Source organism: Heteronotia binoei, unplaced genomic scaffold, assembly GCF_032191835.1.
Source record: "Heteronotia binoei isolate CCM8104 ecotype False Entrance Well unplaced genomic scaffold, APGP_CSIRO_Hbin_v1 ptg000072l___fragment_3, whole genome shotgun sequence".
NCBI classification, from domain to species: Eukaryota; Metazoa; Chordata; class Lepidosauria; order Squamata; family Gekkonidae; genus Heteronotia; species Heteronotia binoei.
The window spans coordinates 173,222-193,689 of record NW_026799990.1 but is presented as its reverse complement, the minus strand read 5'-3'; the positions used below and the strand labels follow the sequence as shown (position 1 = coordinate 193,689).

Sequence of the window (20,468 nt, the reverse complement as noted above, 5' to 3'; positions counted from 1 at the left end):
CTAGAACTAGTGAAACACTTTAACTATTTGGCTTCATGCCTAAGCCATGGTGGCATCCTTCACTGTCATCAAATAAACATGCATGTGTGAGTACACTTTAAGTAGCAGTAGCATCAACATTAATGTTACAAATAGATATTATTTGTGAAAGAATTCTGACCGTATTCCATGATGACAATATTTTCTTCTGAACTGAAAAACACTTCGAACAACTTTCTCCACCAGCTTAAAGGGCTGTTGTATCTTTGGTTGCACCAACGGTGTAAAATGAATGATAGTCACATCCACCTGTGAACAGGAAAAAAAATATGTCTCAACACATTTCAGTTAATGAGAACCTGCATTCAAAGAACAGTAAAACGAAAATAATGTTAGCCCACAGAAAATGTCCAATTCTCCAGTCCTGATCTTCGTGGTCTCTGTGCTTCACACTCATGGGGATAGAGCGCCTGCACCAATCCCCGAATCGGTACCTAAAAAGCCCAGGATTTTTTCGCGCTCGGCACCAACGGGCATGCGCAGGCATCCCAGTGCGCATGCTCGCCAGCGCAGGATCCCGCCAGTTCCTTTCTGACCGCTCCGCTGAGAGGATCTCTTTTCGTGTTTCCGGTCAGTACAGTAATCATAGGATTGCCTTTTCTTGTTGTATATAGCTCGTTTGTTATTTTCTTAGTGTAGTTAGTTAGTTGTTAGATAGATAGTGTTTAAAAAAAAAACCTGTTGGACTTTGCCCTTCGGGGTCCAATTTTCCCCCCGTTTTTCCCCTCAGAGTTTTCCTGTGTGGGTTTTTCCTTGGTGTCTATGGAAAGGCGTTGGTTTTTTTAAGAGGTGCCGTTCCTGTGGAAAGAAGATTGCCCCTCCTGACAGCCATTCCCTCTGTCTCCTGTGTTTGGGCGAGGGACATCATGTTGACTCTTACGTACACTATCTGAGTTTTTCCAAACAAATTCGTAAGAATCGAGCGGCGAGGCTCTCAGCCGCATTGGTTGAGTCGGCACTTCATCCTCAAAAGATGGCATCGGGCCCGTCGGTACCGATGGGAGAGGCCGCGGCCCCGATGGTCACATTGGCCGATACATCGCCGATCAGGACCAAGATGCCGGTCAAGCGCGGGCGTTCCACTAAACGACCATCTGAAGTGTCAGTGGACACTCCAGCTGAGAAGTGTCGGGATGATTTGGGGACCTGATCATCCGCGCCGAAGAAGGTGAAATCCAAGGAGAAGCGGAAGAAGAGATCATCCCGCACTACTGCCCCTTCTCACGACGCTTCGGCATCGATGTCGACCGCTCCACCGAGGAAGATCTTGGCGTCCCCACGTTGTAGCCTTTCGGTGTCGAGAGGCAGTGCTTCGCAGCAGCTGGAGCAAGAGATTGACCTTACTCAGAATTCCCACTCTTCAGGGTTGAGGCATCGGAGTGAGAGTGACTCTGTCTCGGAGGTGTCGGTACCAATGGAACCGGCGGCACCACTGGATCAGGCAAGGGGTCGGAGAGAGCTGGAACCAACTACCATAGCTTGTTGCTTCCCACCACTTCCACCGTGGGAGCAGCGCCAGTGGCCTCCCTACGCCTATCCATACCCGTCGTACCAATGGTACCCCCCTCGTGAGTTTGCTGATTGGGACCAGCTATCCGAGGCATCCCATATGTTGAGGCTTTCTCAGCACTCTAGGCGGCGTCCCTCGGCATCAATGTCCGTTCCACCCAGAAGACGTGGCGTGGTGGTGGAGGAAGTCCAACTTAGATTGTTGGTCTCAATCCGGTCACCTGTAAGAGAGTCAATGCCGGTGCTCTTGGAACATTCCTTGAGGAAAGAGTGTTCATTGTCAAACTCCGAGGTCGGCACCGAAGGGCTTTGGAACCTTCGCCAGTGGCTCATACTGCTGAGAATCTTCCCATCTCACCATTGGAGGATCTAAAGCCGTATGGGGACCTGGTGAAGAGGATGGCACTCTCCCTCTCTCTACCGGTGACACAACCGCATTTGACATCATGCAGCAGGATAAGTCTACAGCGGTTGCCTTGGGCGAAGCCTGCTTCTACACCTGTGTCATCAAGAAGATTGGACCGCATGTACCGCATCCAAGAGGCTGGTGCTGAATTCTTTTTCACACACCCGAAGCCCAATTCGGTGGTCATATCCTCCTCGTCAAAGGCCCACAAGACTCACTCCTCCCCACCAGATAAGGAGGGAAAGCAGCTGGACAATGTCGGGAGGAAATTTTATTCGGCTGGAGCGCTGGGAGTATGCTGCGTGCATGGCTAGATACCAATACTCAGTATGGGAACAACTTGCCCTCCTCCTGTCTTCCCTGAGTGAGGAGAAGAGGTCTGCTGTAAAAAAGATGCAGAAGGAAGGCTTTGCTGTAGCCAAGCAAAACTGGCTGCAGCAAAGCATATGGTGGACGTCTCAGCGAAAACCATCACGTCTGCTATCTGCCTCCGCCGCCACTCCTGGCTCACGTCAACAGCCCTCCAGCGACACCAGGGCCTTCGTTGAAGATCTGCCCTTCGAGGGTAAAGGCCTCTTCAGCCCGACCACTGACAATGCTCTCCAGGAAATGGATAAAAGCATAAAGACCTCCAGGAACCTGGGTGTCCCGGCGTCTTCCAGAGCTACTAAACCAAAACAGTGGCACAAGCCCTGGGCCAAGAAACAATATCAAAAGTTTTCTCCGGAACAGCAATGGAGACCTTGCTCTGCTAAACCTGAGAGTAGGTCCCCATACAGGGGGAACAACAGAAACCGATACGCACTGGCAAGTCTAAGGGTGCTCGCCTCCAAAAGCAGGGCCTTTGACTTTCTAGTAGCACGCGTCACCGTCCCCACTTCTTCTATCCGCCTCCGCCCATTCCTGCCGGCCTGGGAGTCCATCTCTACGGACAGGTGGGCACTTTCCATCATTGCGGAAGGCTACAAAATAGACTTTGTTCAGATTCCAAACCAATCTGTGGTAATCACCACACCCCCTTCCCCACCTCTACTGGCAGAGGTGAGCAACCTCCTACAGAAACAAGCCATAGAACGGGTTCCGGTGGAGGCTAGAACGGGAGGCTTCTACTCTCGTTATTTCCTGGTTCCCAAACGGGATGGGGGGTCTGAGACCAATCATGGACCTTCAGAATCTGAACAAGTTTATTCTATACCAGAAGTTCAGAATGTCCACTCTGCAAACAATTCTTCCCCTCATCAACCAAGGGGACTGGATGGCAACGCTGGACCTCAAGGATGCCTACTTCCACATTAGCATTCATCCTGCGCGTTCAGACGTTTCCTTCGGTTTGCAGTAGGTTCTCAACACTTCCAGTTCAAGGCTCTTCCGTTCGGCCTGCCCACCGCACCTCGGGTGTATACAAAGATGATGAGTGTTGTGGCTGCTCACCTCCGGCTTCAAGGGATAGTCTTTCCATACATCGACAATTGGCTCCTTGTGGCGGAATCAAAGGAGAGTTTGTCAGATCATATTGCCATCACTCTTCGTCTTCTTCACACCTTGGGGCTGCAGGTCAACCTGGAGAAATCACATCTTACTCCATCACGGACAGTGCAGTTCATAGGGGCTTTGCTGGATTCGAACCTTCATCGCGCTTTTCTGCTTCAGCAGAGAGCGATGGACATTATCAATCTTGTCAAACTCTTGCAGAGTCGAAAGTGGGGCACGGCGCAACAGCTGCAGCGGATGCTGAGGCTGATGGCGGCGACTACAAGTGTGCTGCTCTTTGCGAAGCTGAGGATGAGAGGCCTACAGCTTTGGTTTCTTCGTCGGTTTCGACCACTAATAGACTCATCTCTGAAAAGGTTTGTAATTCCACCTGTGACATTTCAAACACTGCGGTGGTGAAAATCAAAGGACAATATCTGTCAGGGAGCTCCCTTCCACCTACTGCAACGTCAGTGACGGTCACAACAGATGCGTCTTTGTGGGGTTGGGGGGCTCACATGGACTCTCTGTGTGTGGGGGGCCCTTGGCCTTCTCAATTGACTCACTGTCATATAAATTATCTGGAACTGCTGGCGGTTCACTTTGCTCTTCGGTCCTTCCATCCCATGGTGGTGGGGAAGGTTGTTGCTCTGCTAACAGACAATACTACTGCCCTGTGTTACATCAACAGGCAGGGAGGAACAGTATCTCGAAGGCTCTGTGCCCTGGCACTGGAACTGTGGTCAGAGTGCCTGGCGTACAACATCTATGTGAAGGCTGCGCACCTCCCAGGAGTGCTCAATCTACAAGCAGACTCACTCAGCAGGGGTGCAGCTTCCCCGCACGAGTGGTGCTTCCTTCAACCCGTGTTTCAGCTCTGGGGGTACTCTCAGGTGGATGTGTTTGCCACAGCCAGAAACAGGAAGTGTCCTCCGTTTTGCTCCAGGGGAGGCTTGGATCCAGAGTCGTTGGGAGACGGTCTGCTGTTCCCGTGGGAAAGTCGATTCCTTTATCTGTTCCCACCCCTGCCACTACTGACAAGGATGGTCAACAAGATCTCAAGAGAGAGACCATGCTGCATCCTGGTGACTCCGTGGTGGCCTCAGCAGAACTGGTTCCCGATCTTGCTCCAACTGCTCCAATTTCCAGCGGAACCAGAACTTCTGTCAGCTCAGGACGGTCATGTATACCATCACAATGTGCCCCACCTGAAGCTGACAGCGTGGTTCATCGACCCTGTGAGTTATCCAGCAGAGTCCAACACGTTTTCCTGAATAGCAGGAAGCTGTCTACCCGCTCTTCCTATGATAGGAAGTGGCGGAAGTTTCTTCAGTTTTTAGTTGATCCGACAGTTTCACCCCAGAGCGTGGGACTGCCGGTTATTTTTGAGTTTTTGTTATCTCTGGTGGATGCTGGCCTTGTTTTTTCCTCCATTAAAGTTTATCTGGCAGCAATATCTGCGTTCCATGAACCAGTGGAGGGGCATTTGGTTTTTGTGCACCCTCATTCTAAGAGATTTTTGAAGGGTTTGCTTAGGCTTCATCCTCCATCAAGATCACCCCCACAGTTGTGGGATTTGACTCTAGTGTTGGACAGGCTGACTCGGCGTCCTTTTAGCCAATAGCCACATGCTTGTTACAGCTTCTATCTTGGAAGACTGCTTTTTTGGTAGCCATCACATCAGCACGCCGTGCAGGGGAGCTCACGGCTATGCGTTGTGACTACCCATATCTAGTTTTTCAGAAGTCTGGAGTGTCTTTAGCTCCTGATATTTCTTTTCTCCCCAAGGTGGTTTCTCAGTTTCACCTTAACTTAGAATTTTGGTTGCCCACGTTTTATCCTACACCTTCCTTGGATGAGGAACGTAGGCTGCATGCTCTAGATCAGGGGTCCTCAAACTTTTTAAATAGAGGGCCAGTTCACTGTCCCTCAGACTGTTGGAGGGCCGGACTGCCGTTACTGTACAAGGCCGCGGGCCGTCAGTTCTCCGTCTTCTGCATCTCTCTCCCTTCCCCACACCACACACCCCAGCCTGGGAACTCACCTCACCTCGGTATCACCTCACACTCTGTCTCCGCCGCCTCAGCCCAGTGCCGGAAGTGTGCGTTGCTAACACGAGTTTAGGTCGAACGTCACTTCCGGTCTGATTTTGCCATAACCCGGCGGGCCGCATAAACGTCCTCAGCGGGCCCCATCTGGCCCACGGGCCGTAGTTTGAGGACCCCTGCTCTAGATGTTAAGTGTGCCTTATTGTTTTATTTGAGTTGCTCCAAGAGTTTTCGTAAGGACCAGCATCTTTTTGTTTCTTATACTGCTCCTAAGTTAGGTTCCAGAATCTCGTCTCAGCGGCTTTCAAAGTGGCTCACTGAGACTATTAAACTGTTATTGGTTGGCAAAGAAGCCGTTACCTGGGCCTATTCGTGGACACTCTACAAGAGTGATGGTGACGTCGGTGGCATTCCTGAAAGGTGTTTCCCTGACGGACGTTTGTAAGGCTGCCACCTGGTCCTCTCCGCATGCCTTTATGAAGCACTACACGCTGGATGTGCATGCTCAGCAGAGGACTCATCTGGGAGCTGCGGTGCTGCAAGCTGTTTCTTTTGGTTGACCGTCTTCCTGCCTCCAGGTATGTCTTGCTTGCTAATCTCCCATGAGTGTGAAGCACAGAGACCACGAAGAAGATAGACAGGTTGCTTACCTGTAACTGTAGATCTTCGAGTGGTCATCTGTGCATTCACACTACCCGCCCTCCTTCCCCACTGCTGACAGTCTCCCTCCAGTAGGGCTTCCAGTGGTCAGGAAGGAACTGGCAGGATCCTCATGCTGGTGCCGGCGAGCATGCGCACTGGGACGCCTGCGCATGCCCGTTGGTGCCAAGCATGAAAAAATCCTGGGCTTTTTAGGTACCGATTCGGGGATCGGCACAGGCGCTCTATCTCCATGAGTGTGAATGCACAGATGACCACTTGAAGACCTACAGTTACAGGTAAGCAACCTGTCTTTCTGCAGCCATAAGGCTGCTTCAGCTTACCACTCAGCATCCTAGTGCTTATCCTTTTCCCTACAGCAGTCACTTGGCTTCTCTGTTCCTTTTCCTCCATATCACTCAGTTAGTTAAAGCCAGGAGCTGACACATTGTCAAAAAGAGTTTTTAAATGGACAGCCACTGTATAGCTGTAATCATAGAGGCAAAGTGACAAAGGCTTCCAAAGATCCAGGCCCACCAGAAACCATTTAGCAAGCTTTTGGGTGCTTCAGTTCCCAGCAGGAATACCTCTGTGACGGAACCGGCCCGATTCTGCCTTCAGGCCCGGTCCCGTCAACTCCCTATTGAGTCGCCAACTCCTGGAGGGAGCTATTTCTCCTCCTGCCCCTTGGGCTCGCTGCCACCACCTGCTCAGTCTAGGGGTTCAGATTGAGAGGAACAGAACTCCCAATCCCCCTCCTTAGCTACGATGCCAGGCCTCAAGGTCCTCTGCCACCCTGTACTTGGGTTTCACAGAGACCTCAGCACTTCTTTGGGGCACCCCTGGAGGATTGGCACCTTATCCAACTGCATGCCTTCCCCCTTCCCCGGGGCCCCCTTTATAAAGCAGCGTGGTCTAAAGCGGTTTGGGGATCTATGTGGTACAGAGATTGACTGCCAGCATTCAAAACAGAAAAAAAAAATTATTTACAAGAGAAAAAGGGAAAGAAAAACAAAACAAAAACAGTTGCCTATAAAAAGTTAGCACAGCACAGCACCCGCACAGCAAACAGCATGATAAAGGAAAGGTGTTATAAACGCATCCTACTGTCCCTGGTCTAAACTTGCCCCACCTTGGGGATGACTTACTTGGTCTGACTGCCTGGGGGCCTCACAGGCAGGAGCCCCCATGCCCACCACATGCTCCCTCGAGCGCCAATTGCAAACTGCCTTCTCTTCCTGCTAACTCCAATCCCAAGAACAAAAGAACTTCCTGCCTCTCTAGGAGACTTTCCCCCTAGCGTTGTTGGTTTGGCTCTGTAAGGGAGGGGGGGTTTGGAGGGAGGCTGCTTAGGAGTTTCATGTTTTCCCTCCCAATGAAGCACCAACATTGACTAAAATGGCGTTTCTCCACAACCTCCATCTTCTACTGAACAGCAGCAGCCTCTCTACTTAGCTGTGATGCAAAGGGCTGACGTGTAAGTGCAAACAGCAGCCACAGTATGTCCTCAAGTGCCCCGGTATAAGCCTTGGGTCACTTCTGAGGTAGGGAAAAGACACAGTGACTTCCATGTTTTCAGATCATAGATCCCTGCCTGCAGTCCAGCCAAAGCCTCTCTCCATAAAGACCTTTGCATCTTAATTTAACAGCAGACATTAAAAGGCTTACATCCTAAAAAGCAGGATTCTCCTTACCCTGTCCAGTTAGGCCAAGGGGGAAAGCCTGAAAAAGCTACATAACTATCAGTCTTCAGAGGAGTCAAAATGGGACTTACTTGACCACCTCAGCATAGTCAAAGGCAGAGAACACAGCACTCAAAGGAGACGTACATCCCAGAGAGGAGCAAACTCTTATCTGGGAGAACCAGGTTTGATTCCTCACTCCTCCGCTTGCAACTGCTGGAACAGCCTTGAGACAGCTATAGCTCTCACAGAGTTGTTCTTGAAAGGGCAGCTTCTGTGAGAGCTCTCTCAGCTCCACCTACCTCACAGAATGTCTGTTGTAGGGGAGGAAGGTAAAGGAGACGGTAAACTGCTCTGATGAGATTCAGTGATGGGTGAGGTATAAATCCAATGTCATCCTGTACTACTCCAAAGTTGGACAGTAAGTCTCACTCTGTCCAGCACACTGGACTCATCTGGTTCATGCACTGAATCAGGGAGGGTATGATGGTTAGAATCAATCTCCTTTGTATTCTGGTGTCTGACAGAAACACAGCAATGGCCAATCAGTGTCCTTAGAATCTTGGAGGGGGGAAGGTTGAACCTGGGTCTCCCAAACTGGGTCCCCAATATTCTTGCTACATTAATCTTGCTCTCAAGTGACTGATTTACATTACACCTAAGCTCAGTTCATTCTCAGTCAACTCATTTAGGTGTACTTCCAGGGTCATGAATCAGCCTAAAGCAATTCTGTGGAGGAGTGATTCATGATTCACCTTTCTAAGCACATTTCCATCAAAAAGGTGGAACAAAAAGGGATTAAAAATAAATGTACAGGTGAGCAGGGAATATACAACATCTGCTGAATTATACAAAAAGCACCAATGGTTATAGGTTAATAGAACTATATTTTACTGTTCTTAAAAACAGTTTGTTTACTTGAATAATATTTATTTGGAAAGCTTCTCACATTCTTAAAAAATGTTCCCCTTGGTAAGCCTCCAAAAACCCTATTCTAAAAACGCATTATACCCCATTAGTAAGTCTTTGCCAAGGCTGCCCCCTTCCTCCCCCAGTTCTCTAGAGCAGCTCTGTTTTGCAGTCACACTGGAAAGCTAGGAAAGTAGGAGACAGCCCCGTCCTTTTCAGGAGGCTGTTCCAGAGGTTGCTGGGCATACTTTAGACAAGGTGGCTACTGCCAGTAGACCTTGCTGGGAAGACCAAAGCTACTGCATGTGAACATGCACATAAAGGCAGTCCTTCAAATGGAATCAACAGAGGATACAGCCAGGGCCAGCTCACCCACTAGGCAAACTAGGCAGTTGCCTAGGGCACTGGGAGGATGGGGGTGCCAAATTGAGCTCCCCCCCTCCCGGTGCCCCAGGCAAGCTACTAGTTTGCTTGCCTCCGCCATGCACGCCGCCCCTTTCCCTGCCACACTTCATTCCACATGCCCCCTCCATGCCGCACCAAGGTGTGGCACCCACCCGCCCCCCTCCTCCCTTCCCTTTCTGGCATCACCCACCAGCCCATGCGATCACAGTGTGCTGTGCGGGGGCCCTGCGGCACTCCATCCCACCCCCCGTGTCACGCCGAGGCTTCTAAAGATAAGATACATGCTGCATCAGGGCTGGCAAGCCGCAGCGCGATTGCATGGGCAGTGATGGAAGGGAAGGGGAGGGAGGAGGGGGCGGGTGGGCACTTCGGATCAGTATGGCATGGGGATGGAGCAAGGCACTGCATTGCTGCACCGCAGGGGGGTGCCTGCCTAGGGCACCACGCACCCACTGGGCGGCTCTTGATACAGCATAAAACCTGCCATTTCACATGAGTTTTCAGCAAGCTGTAGTTATCTCTAGAGCTTTGCCAGTTTTATTTTCCTGCCATCTGGCTACAGCTGAGGACTAGCTCTTAGTTTAAAATGCTGTGGTTAGAATCTTACTGTACACTGCATCAAGTCATGAACCAAGGAACTATGGGAATGTGAAATACTTCACTAAATTTCAACAGCCCTGGTTTCATAATCAGTGGGAAGGGTAACCCTCAAAAGGACAGTCTCTTTCCCATCATTGAGTCCAAAGTTTAATTATGCTACAAGAAATTATTCTGAATTCTTATAAAAATAAAAACTAATATCTGAATTTATCCTGGCTTTCATTATAATTTCACAATTCAGAGCTAAAATCGCAAACAAAACCAAAAAAGACTTAGGAATGCCTAATTCTTTGGATGTTATCCATATTTCTGAACAAAAGGAAAACTTTAAGAGTTATCTTAGAAAGGACTACTTTTTCATATATTGTGGTTTCTTTCTTTTTTGGACAGGTCTCTGATCATATTAAACTTGACTTGACTTATATTGTGGTTAACTTTGGAAATGTTTATTTTTATTTTTTTACCCAATGCTCCCTTCCTCCAAGAAGCTCACAGTAATGTACATGCTTTCCTCAATGTATCCTGTACAACAACCCTGTGAGATAGATCAGTGTGAGAGAAAGTGACAGACCTTAAGTCAACAGGAAAGCTTAATGACCAAGTGAAATTTGAACCAAAGTGTCCCTGGGCCTAGTCTAACCCTGCAGAGCCATTCCCCACACTGAATTTCTTGAAATGCTTTGTGGAGGAGCCATATGACAACAGGGTCCTGAAAGGAAAACAGTTTCAGGCACAAGGCATGCAGAAGCATGGCAAATCCCATTCCACTGAAAAGAAGAATTAAACCTTGTAACAAAAATGTCCAATGAATTATTAGATGTAACTTGGCATTTAAGGTGAGATAACAAAGAACTGTGATCTCAAGGCTATGTTTGGACATTTTCTGCTTGTGGAAATATGAAGCGCTTCACACTGCTTGCTCCATTATAGGCTTGAGTACCTAGAATTCTAGGAAAGCTGCTTTGTTACTATGGCAATGGATTCAGGAAAATGCTGTTCACTTGCAACAGGATGCTTTAAAATTATAGACATTATGTGCTATTTCTGGGCTGTGCATATTAGGATTACAAAGTCTAATAGGATACACATAAACATACTTGATAACATTACTAGCCTCTCCGCTTTATTTTGCAAATATTTTAATAGAGCAAAATTGATTTCCAAGAAAACAAAGCAAAAGATCACTTTCTTTGGGGGAAAGACCCAGCACATGTCTCTATCCAACCACTTTTGGTGCCTTTCCCCCCTCAAATTGGGTGTGGGGGGGGTCCTATATAGTGCAGCACACAATTCTGCAAAGTAAGCGAGCAGACAATTAGGAAAAAACAGAGACACAGTGAATACAAGAGTAGCCCACAAAGGCTCAAAACAAGTCATCTTCAATAAAGTCTGGGTGGGCCAGGAAAAATCCCCCCTCCACCCTGCCTGGTTCCACACCAGACAACCAACAGGGCACCAACTGGTCAAGTAGATAGGCAAGCAAGCCTTAACAAGCACTGAGCCTAGGACTATGCATCACTGGCTGGATGACCCTCCCCCCACATACATACACCCCACCCAGACAAACAGCTATGGCTACAGAAACTCAACAGGGCTAAAGACTCCAGAAGATGAACAAAGGGATAAACAAGGTTAAAATATATTGCCTTGTTTTAAATCTTCTGGGATTCAAGCCTGCTGTATAAAAGTCAAGGGCTGATCATTTAGGGTACAGAACATCAGGTTCATGGACTGTTGCTCAATAATACTTGACATATATAAATATCACATAATTTCAATCTTAAACCAACTGCACTGGCTATCCATTTGCTTCTGTTTACCTATCTTCAGAAACATTTTCTTGTATCTGTTTTCCCCCTTATCCCGAGAGCTGCCCAACATTTGTCCAAGTAAGCACTGCAAGAACAGAGAGATTTTTTTTTCTGGTGCTGCACCCAGAGTGTGGAATGTCCTCCCCAAGGACAGTTACAGTCTACTTCCTAGCAAATAAACTATCTTTAATTTTAAAAGCCTCTTACAAGTGGTAGGGTGAAAACTGTTAAATGGCTGGCTTCTAAGGTGTCTGCTAATATTTTAAATTTAAATATTTAAAGCCCTGACCTGGATAGCCCCAATCTCGTAAGCTAAGTAGGGACAGCCCTGACTAGCATTTGGATGGGACACTTCCAAGGAATACCATGGTTGTGACATGGAACTCAGGAACTGGCCTTATATTGAATCAGATAGTCCATCAAATTCAGTCCATCAAAGATCTTTAGTCCATTCTACTCAGAATGGCAGTGGCTCTCCAGTGTCTCAGGCTAAGATCTTTCACTTCACCTACTACCAATCCTTTAACTGGAGATGCCGAGGATTGAACCTTGGAAATTTTGTATGCCAAGCATGTGCTCTACCATTGAGCCATAGCTACACTGAGACAGACAATGTCAAACCACCTCTGAAATCTCTTGTTTTGAAAACCCTATGGGGTCACCATAAGTCAACTGTGACTTGACATTTTTTTAAAAAAAATCTGACAATTGCCATTGGTTTCTTTGCACAAACGGCATGACTCCTTAATTGAACTAGACCTATAAGAAAGCATGCACACAAAGACACACACTCTGCTGAGTCCTTCCAAATGGTAATTGACCTTTATTAACTGCTTGACATTCCATACTAGTCCAAAGTTCATCACATCAAAAGCACTGCACATCCACAGGTTCCATGTTGCTGTCAGTCTGGGTTAAAATTTTCTCAATGGAACAATTCTGTGTCAACAGCATATACATGAGTTTATTTACTTTTTCACCGTTCCTATATCAACCACAGTGCTGACAATTACATTGTAAAAAGTTGATCATTAATTCAAGTATATTTACAGATCCACTTCTCGGGAAAATGTATCACTTAACTAGTCATATTGTTTAAATTGCTAATTGATTGGGTAGATAAAGGAGGGATGGAGATTAAATTGATTAATTAGTAAAAGCAGAGGTATTAAAATGTTATTAATTTTACTAATTGATGCGGTAGGAGGGGGGAGGGAGGGTTAAATTGTCTTTAAATTAATTGGCAAAATTGGAAGTTAATTCCAAACCTTTAATCATTTTAGTTGCCCTTTTCTGGACTTTTTCCTATGCTATAAAAACAGGTTTCCTACCTGTAACTGATGATCTTCGAGTGGTCATCTGTGCAGTCACACTGATGGGAGTAGGCGCCAGCGCCGATCTCGATCGGTAAACTTCAAAAGCTGCGGATTTCCGCGCCGACGTCCCAGTGCGCATGCCCGGGCCCCCCCCCCCCCGCGCATGCTCACTGGGACAGGAGCGGACATCCCGCCAGTTCCTTCTGACCGCCACGTTAGCCCCTCAGGAGGGACCGTCAGCAGCGGGGAAGGTCGGGCGGGTAGTGTGACTGCACAGATGACCACTCGAAGATCATCAGTTACAGGTAGGAAACCTGTTTATCTTCTTCGTGGTCTCTGTGCATCACACTGATGGGAGACTAGCAAGCTCAAGCCTACCTGGAGGCGGGTGCGACGGTCCATCACGAGGAGACGGACTGTAACACAGCGTGGCCCACAGCGGAAGCTCGTCTCTGCCCCAGGTCCAGCGCGTAGTGTGTCACGAAGGTGTGAGCTGATGCCCATGTGGCAGCTTTACAGATGTCCTGCAGGGCCACTCCCTTCATGAACGCAGCCGATGCTGCCATAGCTCGCGTGGAATGAGCCCGTAGAGGGCCGGGCAGCGGCCTCTTGTGGAGCATGTAGCACAGGCGGATCGCCCCCGTAATCCATTTGGACAAGCGCTGCGAGGAGATCCGCAGGCCCGTGGAGGGTCCAGCGTACGATACAAACAGTCTGGGGTCTCTCCGCGACTGACTTGTGCGGTGAAGGTAGAAAGATAGCGCCCGTTTAACATCCAGGGCGTGAAGGCGCCGTTCTGAGTCATTAGCCGGCAACGGGAAATAAACCGGCAGAAATATTTCCGAATTCAGGTGAAACGGGGATACCACCTTCGGTAGGAACTTAATGTCAGGGCGGAGCATCACCCCATCCACTGAGAAATTAAGGTAGGGGGCGTCGCAGCGCAGCGCCGCCAGCTCCCCCACCCTCCTCGCCGAGGTGATGGCCACCAAAAAGGCTGTTTTCCAGGCCAATAGGTGAGGAGAGCAGGAGGCCATAGGCTCAAAAGGTCTTCCCGTTAGTGCCCTCAGGACCAGGGGCAAGTCCCAGGCTGGGGCAGGGCTCCGAACTGCCGGGTACAGTCTCGTCATGCCCTTGAGGAACCGCTTTGTGTCCGGGTGCGTGAAAACCGACCGGCCCTCTATATTCTGATGTTGTGCCGAAATGGCCGCCAGGTAAACCCGCACGGACGATTGGGCGAGGCCCTTGTCCAGCAGCACAATCAGGAAGTCAAAAATCACGGGCAGTCCCGCTCTACTGGGAGGTACGGAGCGACTGGCCGCGAACTCCGCAAACTTCGCCCACTTAGCTGCGTATGACTTCCTCGTAGATGCCTTCCGCGCGTTCATTATGACAAACTGCGCCCTGTCCGAAATCACAGGCGCCATGCCGTCAGCCTGAGGTGTGGCACATCGTGATGGAGGATCCTGCCCTGGTAGGAGAGGAGAAGGTCCGGGGCCTGTGGGAATCGGTAATACCTCCCCTTGGCCAGTCGTAGGACCAAGGGGAACCAGTGTTGTCTCGGCCACCATGGCGTCACCAAGATCCCCTGTGGGCGCTCCCGTAGAAGTTTCTGCACGACCTTGGTTAGCAATGGGATGGGCGGAAACAGATACACTGTATGGTGGGTCCAGGGGATTAGGAGACCGTCCCCGAGGGCCAAGGGGTCCGCTCCCCCTCTGCAGCAAAACAGGTCGCACTTCGCATTGTGCCTCGTAGCAAACACGTCCAGCTCCGGTGTCCCCCAGCTGCGGAAGACCGGATCCAGGAACTCTGAGTTCAGTTCCCACTCGTGAGACAGGGCTCCTCCGCGACTGAGGAAATCTGCCTGCACATTGTTCACTCCCGGCAGGTGGGCTGCTTGTAGGGAGACCCCCAGCGATCTGCACAGCTCCCACAGCGAGATGGCCAATTTGCAGAGGTTGCGGGACACCGTCCCCCCTTGCCTGTTGACGTACGCCACCGCTGTGGTGTTGTCGGTCAACACCGCTACTGCTTTTCCTTTCAGAAGAGTCTGGAAGGAGAAGATGGCGTGGAAGATGGCCAGGAGCTCCAGCAGGTTGATGTGCTGTTGACTGTAGCGACTCGGCCACCTGTCCCCCACACATATTCCTCCCATGTGGGCACCCCAGCCCCATAGGGATGCGTCCGTTGTGATCGTTAGCACTGGTACTGGTTTGTGGAAGGGGGCTCCCTCCACTAGGTACTGTTTCTGACCCCACCAGCTTAGGGACTCCAGCACCTCCGGCGGTACCGTTAGGAGTCTGGAGTACGGCTCCAGGTTGCATTTGAAGCTCCTCAAGAACCAAAGCTGTAGAGTCCGCATTTTCAGCCTTGCGAAGGGGAGCACCGCCGTGGTGGCTGCCATAAGTCCTAACAGTCTCTGGACCTTCCGTGCTGAGACCACGGGATTCTGCCGGAAAGCCGCTACTGTTCGCACGATGGCATTCGCGCGGTCTGGAGGGAGGAATGCCTTGCACTCCCTTGAATCCAATATCGCCCCTATGAATTGCACGCGTTGCGCGGGCTGGAGATGGGACTTCTTCTGGTTTATTTGGAGTCCCAGTTCTTCCACCAGGGCAAGGGTGATTTCTATGTGCCGCAGCAAGGACTCCCTGGACTCCGCCACCAGGAGCCAATCGTCGATGTACGGGAAGAGTGTTACCCCTTGCTGTCTCAAGTGAGCGGCAATCACCACCATCGCCTTGGTGAACACCCGAGGGGCCGTGCATAGCCCAAAGGGAAGAGCCCTGTATTGGAAGTGCTCCTCTCCAATTGTGAAGCGGAGGAACTGTCTGTGGAAGGGATGAATCGATATATGAAAATATGCGTCCTTTAGATCGAGCGTGGCCATCCAGTCCCCTTGTCCCAGCAACGGGAGGATATACTGCAGGGTTGTCATCCTGAACTTGTCGCATCTTACGAATCGGTTCAAGGCCCGTAGGTCCATAATTGGCCGAAGGCCCCCGTCCCGTTTCGGGACTGCAAAATATCGGGAGTAGAAGCCACGCCGGAGCTGGTGCGTAGGGACCCTCTCGATCGCGGCCTTGTCGAGGAGGGAGCATACTTCTTCCCGGAGGGTTTGCGAAGGAGGGGTGTAAACGAAAGTCGGGGTGGGTGGGGGGTTGGTAAACTCTATCCCATAGCCCTGTTGAATAATTGACAGCACCCAGCGGTCCGACGTGATGCGGGCCCAGGCAGGGAGGAAACGTGCCAACCGGATACTGTGCAAGTCCACAGGGCCATACAGGGGCGGGAGGCAGTCAAAGGCCCTGCTTTTGTTTGGAACCCTTCTGCCTGGGTACCTGGGTAGAGGGTGGCGAGTACTTAGGTTTCTGCTGGTACTGGGGCCGCGGAAAAGCTGGCTGCTTGGAGCGCCATTGCCGCTCTGGCGACTTTGAGTAGGGCTTCTTGTGCCACGTCTTTGGCCACTGTCTCTTGGCTGGAGTGCGGGGGCTTGTTACTCCCAGGTTCCGAGATGTCTTCATACTTTTGTCTAACTCTTGCAAGACCGAGTCCGTGTTTGAGCTAAACAATCCCGAGCCATCGAACGGTAGATCCTCCACATAGGCCTGCGTGTCGTGTTGCAGTGCCGTGGAACGGAGCCAGGAATGTCTGCGGAGGGCGATAGCAGTGGTCAATGTTTTGGCGCACGTGTCCCCCGAGTGTTTTGCTGAGTTCAGCTGTTGTTTTGCGAGGGCCATGCCCTCCTTTTGCAGCTTTCTCAGTGAGGTCTTCGCCTGCTCCGGGATGGAACCAAGAATGGTGGAGACCTGGTCCCATAGGGCATATTGATATCTGCCCATACAGGCTGCGTAGTTTGCAACTTTGACTCCCAGTGAGCCTGTGGTGTAAAGCCGTCTTCCTATTGCATCCAGTTTCCTACCCTCCTTATCGGGGGGCGTGGAATGGGTCTTCTTCGCCTTTGACGAAGAGGACACTACCACTGAGTTCGGTCTCGGGTGCACGTACAGGAACTCTGCTGATGACTCCTGGATCCTGTACATATGGTCCAGCCTGCGAGAGGACACAGGCGTGGACGCCGGCTTGTCCCATGAGGACTTGGCAGTCTGCAACATAACATTGGTCAGAGGCAGTGCCACAGCGGTGGAAGTGTCCTGTTGCACGATGTCGAAAACCGTATCGGTAACGACCGGTTGTGGCTGGACCGTCGGGAGCGAGAGGGTTTGAGCCATCCGCTTTACTAAGTCGCCGTAGGACTTGAGGTCCTCCGATGGCGAGATCGGCTGTTCGTCCGAGGTCTTTCCCGGTGGCGATGGCTCGTCCGGCGACGAAGGTCCTCCGTCGGGAGACGAACCCCCCGGCGACCTGGGAGACTCGTCCGGGGAGTCGGACAAGTCCGATGGCTGCACCGGCTTCAATGGGGATGCTGGGGCTGTCGGGGTCGACCTCGGCTTTAACGGTGGGGCGAAGTCGTGCTCCTTCGTGCGTGGTTCTAGGGGTTTCGACACCGACGCCGACGGGGCCGTCTTCACCGTGCGAAAGGACGTGCGGGACCGGTAAGATGTCTCAGAAGCTTGGTCCCATTCGGGTTGTCGCGGCGGCAGCCATGGGTAATGAGGTTGTACTGGGTAAGCCCCATACAAATACTGCCATTGCCTCTGGTCCCATGGGACGTGGGACGGGGCTCCACGAGGCGATCGGCCTTCGTCCTTGCCGAGAGGAGATCGTGACCTGCTGGCTGAACGGTCTCGGGGCCGATCACTCGGTCTGACCAGTGGGCTTCGCTGTCGAGGGGTGCTTCGGCCGAGAGGGCTGCGGTCGGTACCGACCCTCTGGCCCGATTCTATGTCCGAATCAGAGTCCGAAATGACCAGCTGCGTCGACCTCGAGTCTAAAGGAGTGTCGGAGTGGCGTATCGGGGACGCGAAGAGCTTTAGCGGAGGGACTATCGGAGCCGTAGGGTCCACGGGAGACACCGGCGCGGAGAGCGGCGCCGATTTGTGTCTCTGTTTCTTGTCCTTCTTCCCCTTTACAGCTGATGCCCCTTTCTCCTCCTTGCGCCGTTTAGCTGGCGTCGAGGATTCCGAGGTTACCGCATCGCCCGGCTTTTTCTTAGGGCGGTCGGTGTCGGGAGGGGTCTGGTCGGTGTCGACCGACTTCGGTGCCGACTGGTCGGAATGACCGGAGGGCTGTTCCGCCTGCTCAGCCTGCTGGCGACGAGGGGAAAGAGCCTGCTCCATCAGTGCCGCTGCAAGTCGGGCTGCCCTGTTCTTCCTCGTTTGGCGCGAAAACTTGGCGCAATGAGGACAGGAGTCAGGACGGTGCCTCTCACCCAGGCACAGCAAACACAGTTCGTGCCCGTCCGGAGGGGCGATTTTACTCCCGCACGAGGAGCAGCGGCGAAAGAACCCCCACCGTCTTTCCATACGAGGGAAACGAACGGCGGGAAAACGAAAGTAGGGAGAGGGGGCCCCGAAGGGCGGGAAAAACTCCCCCGCTCTCCCGCAACTATTACTAACTATCTAAAACTACACTATAACTACAACTATAACTACAACTATCTAACTAAGAAGAATAGAAGAAAAAATTTTTATCCAAGGGTAAGTTCACCGACCGTAGCAGAGAAGATCGACTGATCAGCGCGGCGGTCAGAAGAGAACTGGCGGGATGTCCGCTCCTGTCCCAGTGAGCATGCGCGGGGGGGGGGGGGGCCGGGCATGCGCACTGGGACGTCGGCGCGGAAATCCGCAGCTTTTGAAGTTTACCGATCGAGATCGGCGCTGGCGCCTACTCCCATCAGTGTGATGCACAGAGACCACGAAGAAGATTATCCTTTTTGAGGTACGGTGACCAGAATTGCACACAGTACCTTTAATCATTCTAGTTGCTCTTTTCTGGACTTTTTCCAATGCTATAATATCCTTTTTGAGGTGCGGTGACCATAATTGCACACAGTATTCCAAATGAGACCGCACCATCGATTTATATTGGGGCATTATGATACTTGCTGATTTGTTTTCAATTCCCTTCCTAATAATTCCCAGCATGGCGTAGGCCTTTTTTATTGCAATTGCACACCGTCTTGACATTTTCAGTGAGTTATCTACCACAACCCCAAGATCTCTCTCTTGGTCAGTCTCTGCCAGTTCACACCCCATCAACTTGTATTTGTAGCTGGGATTTTTGGCCTCAATGTGCATTACTTTGCACTTGGCCACACTGAACCTCATTTGCTCAGCCTCAACAGATCCCTTTGTAGTGCCTCACAATCCTCTCTGGATATTATATATTAGAGATAAAGTGATATAGAGCGCTGGATTGAGTGGAAGGGTGGGGAAGGATAAGTTACAATTATAGACATCATATTCTGTTGGTGATCTGAGGCTCAGCGAAGATCATCAGTGAGAGATGTCTGGTCAAGGGATTCCAGTGCTCCTGGGGAGGGGAAAGTACAGTGGTGGGAACAGACAGAGTTGGAACGGAAGGAAACTGAGACATAGAAGGGCTCACTCCCCTTCCAGCCTGTGTCCCATCCAGAGGATAGCAGGTATGGGGGCCAAATGGAAACACTCACCTCTGTCCCTGGTGCTGTGCAATGCCAGGTCCATAAATAATAAGACCTCAGTCTTGCAGGGTTATTTTATCCAGGCAGGACATGGACCTGGCTTGCGTGACGGAGACTTGGGTGTGGGACAGGGAGACAGTAGCTCTCTCCCAAGTAGCTCCACCTGGGTTCTTCGTCCTCCACCAGGCACAGACTAGCAGACGGGGGGTGGGGGAGGATGGCTTTTTTCATACGGGAGGATTGCTCCTTCCGGGTGCTCCCACCTCTGAAGATCATGGGCATGGATTGTGCTGGCCTGATGTGGGATGCTGAGGAGAGTTTGGCAATCAAGCTGGTGTACCATCCACCTAACACACCGGCCAGTGCCTTACCATTCCTGATGGAGCCTGTAGCAGGCTGGGCACTGGAGCACCCTTGACTCATTGTCCTGGATGACTTCAATGTCACTCGAGCGGCAGACCTAGTGTCTTCCATGGCAGCACTGGGACTCCCAATATATAACAACACCCACACATCAGCCTGGTCACATGTTAGACCTGAGCTTTGCGACGGGGGTTACAGTGGATCAGATTTCTGCTGATGCAGTGCCATGGTCTGACCACTATGCCCTGAAGGCCCGTGTGGATGCTTCACCTCTACTCCATTTAGGCGGTGAGCAAGTTCTTGCTCGCCCACGAAGCCAGACGGACCCTATGCAGCTTCAAATGGCTTTGTGGGATCCCTGGCCCTCTGGTGACTCGTTGGATGAGCTTGCAGAGATCTGGAATAACCAGCTCTCTGCAGCCATCGACGAGATCACTCCTCGATGTCCTCTTCATCCTTGTTCACAATCCACACTGTGGTACACCCCGGTGCTGTGATCGATGAAACGGTGATTAAGACCACTAGAGAGGCAGTGGCAATGTACTCGGGATAAAGCTACGAGAACATCTTATAGGACATTTATGTAGACCTATGAGATGGCAGCCCGGGCCATGAAAAAGGCTTATTTTACGTCCCAGATTGCATTTGCGACCTTGCGCCCAGCCCAATTATTTAGTATAATTCGGTCATTAACAACTTTACC

General features: G+C 51.0%; 1 protein-coding gene across 3 annotated transcripts in view; it reads right to left on the bottom strand.

Annotated features, from left to right (window-relative positions):
- The window catches only part of LOC132590508 (dimethyladenosine transferase 1, mitochondrial-like), a 68,138-nt gene that overhangs the window by 1,529 nt on the left and 46,141 nt on the right, over nt 1–20,468 (bottom strand). For all 3 annotated transcript variants that reach the window (XM_060263416.1, XM_060263417.1, XM_060263418.1), the window contains exon 7: nt 161–288. In XM_060263416.1, coding sequence (XP_060119399.1) covers nt 161–288 — 128 coding nt within the window. The remainder of the gene's footprint in view (nt 1–160; nt 289–20,468) is intronic.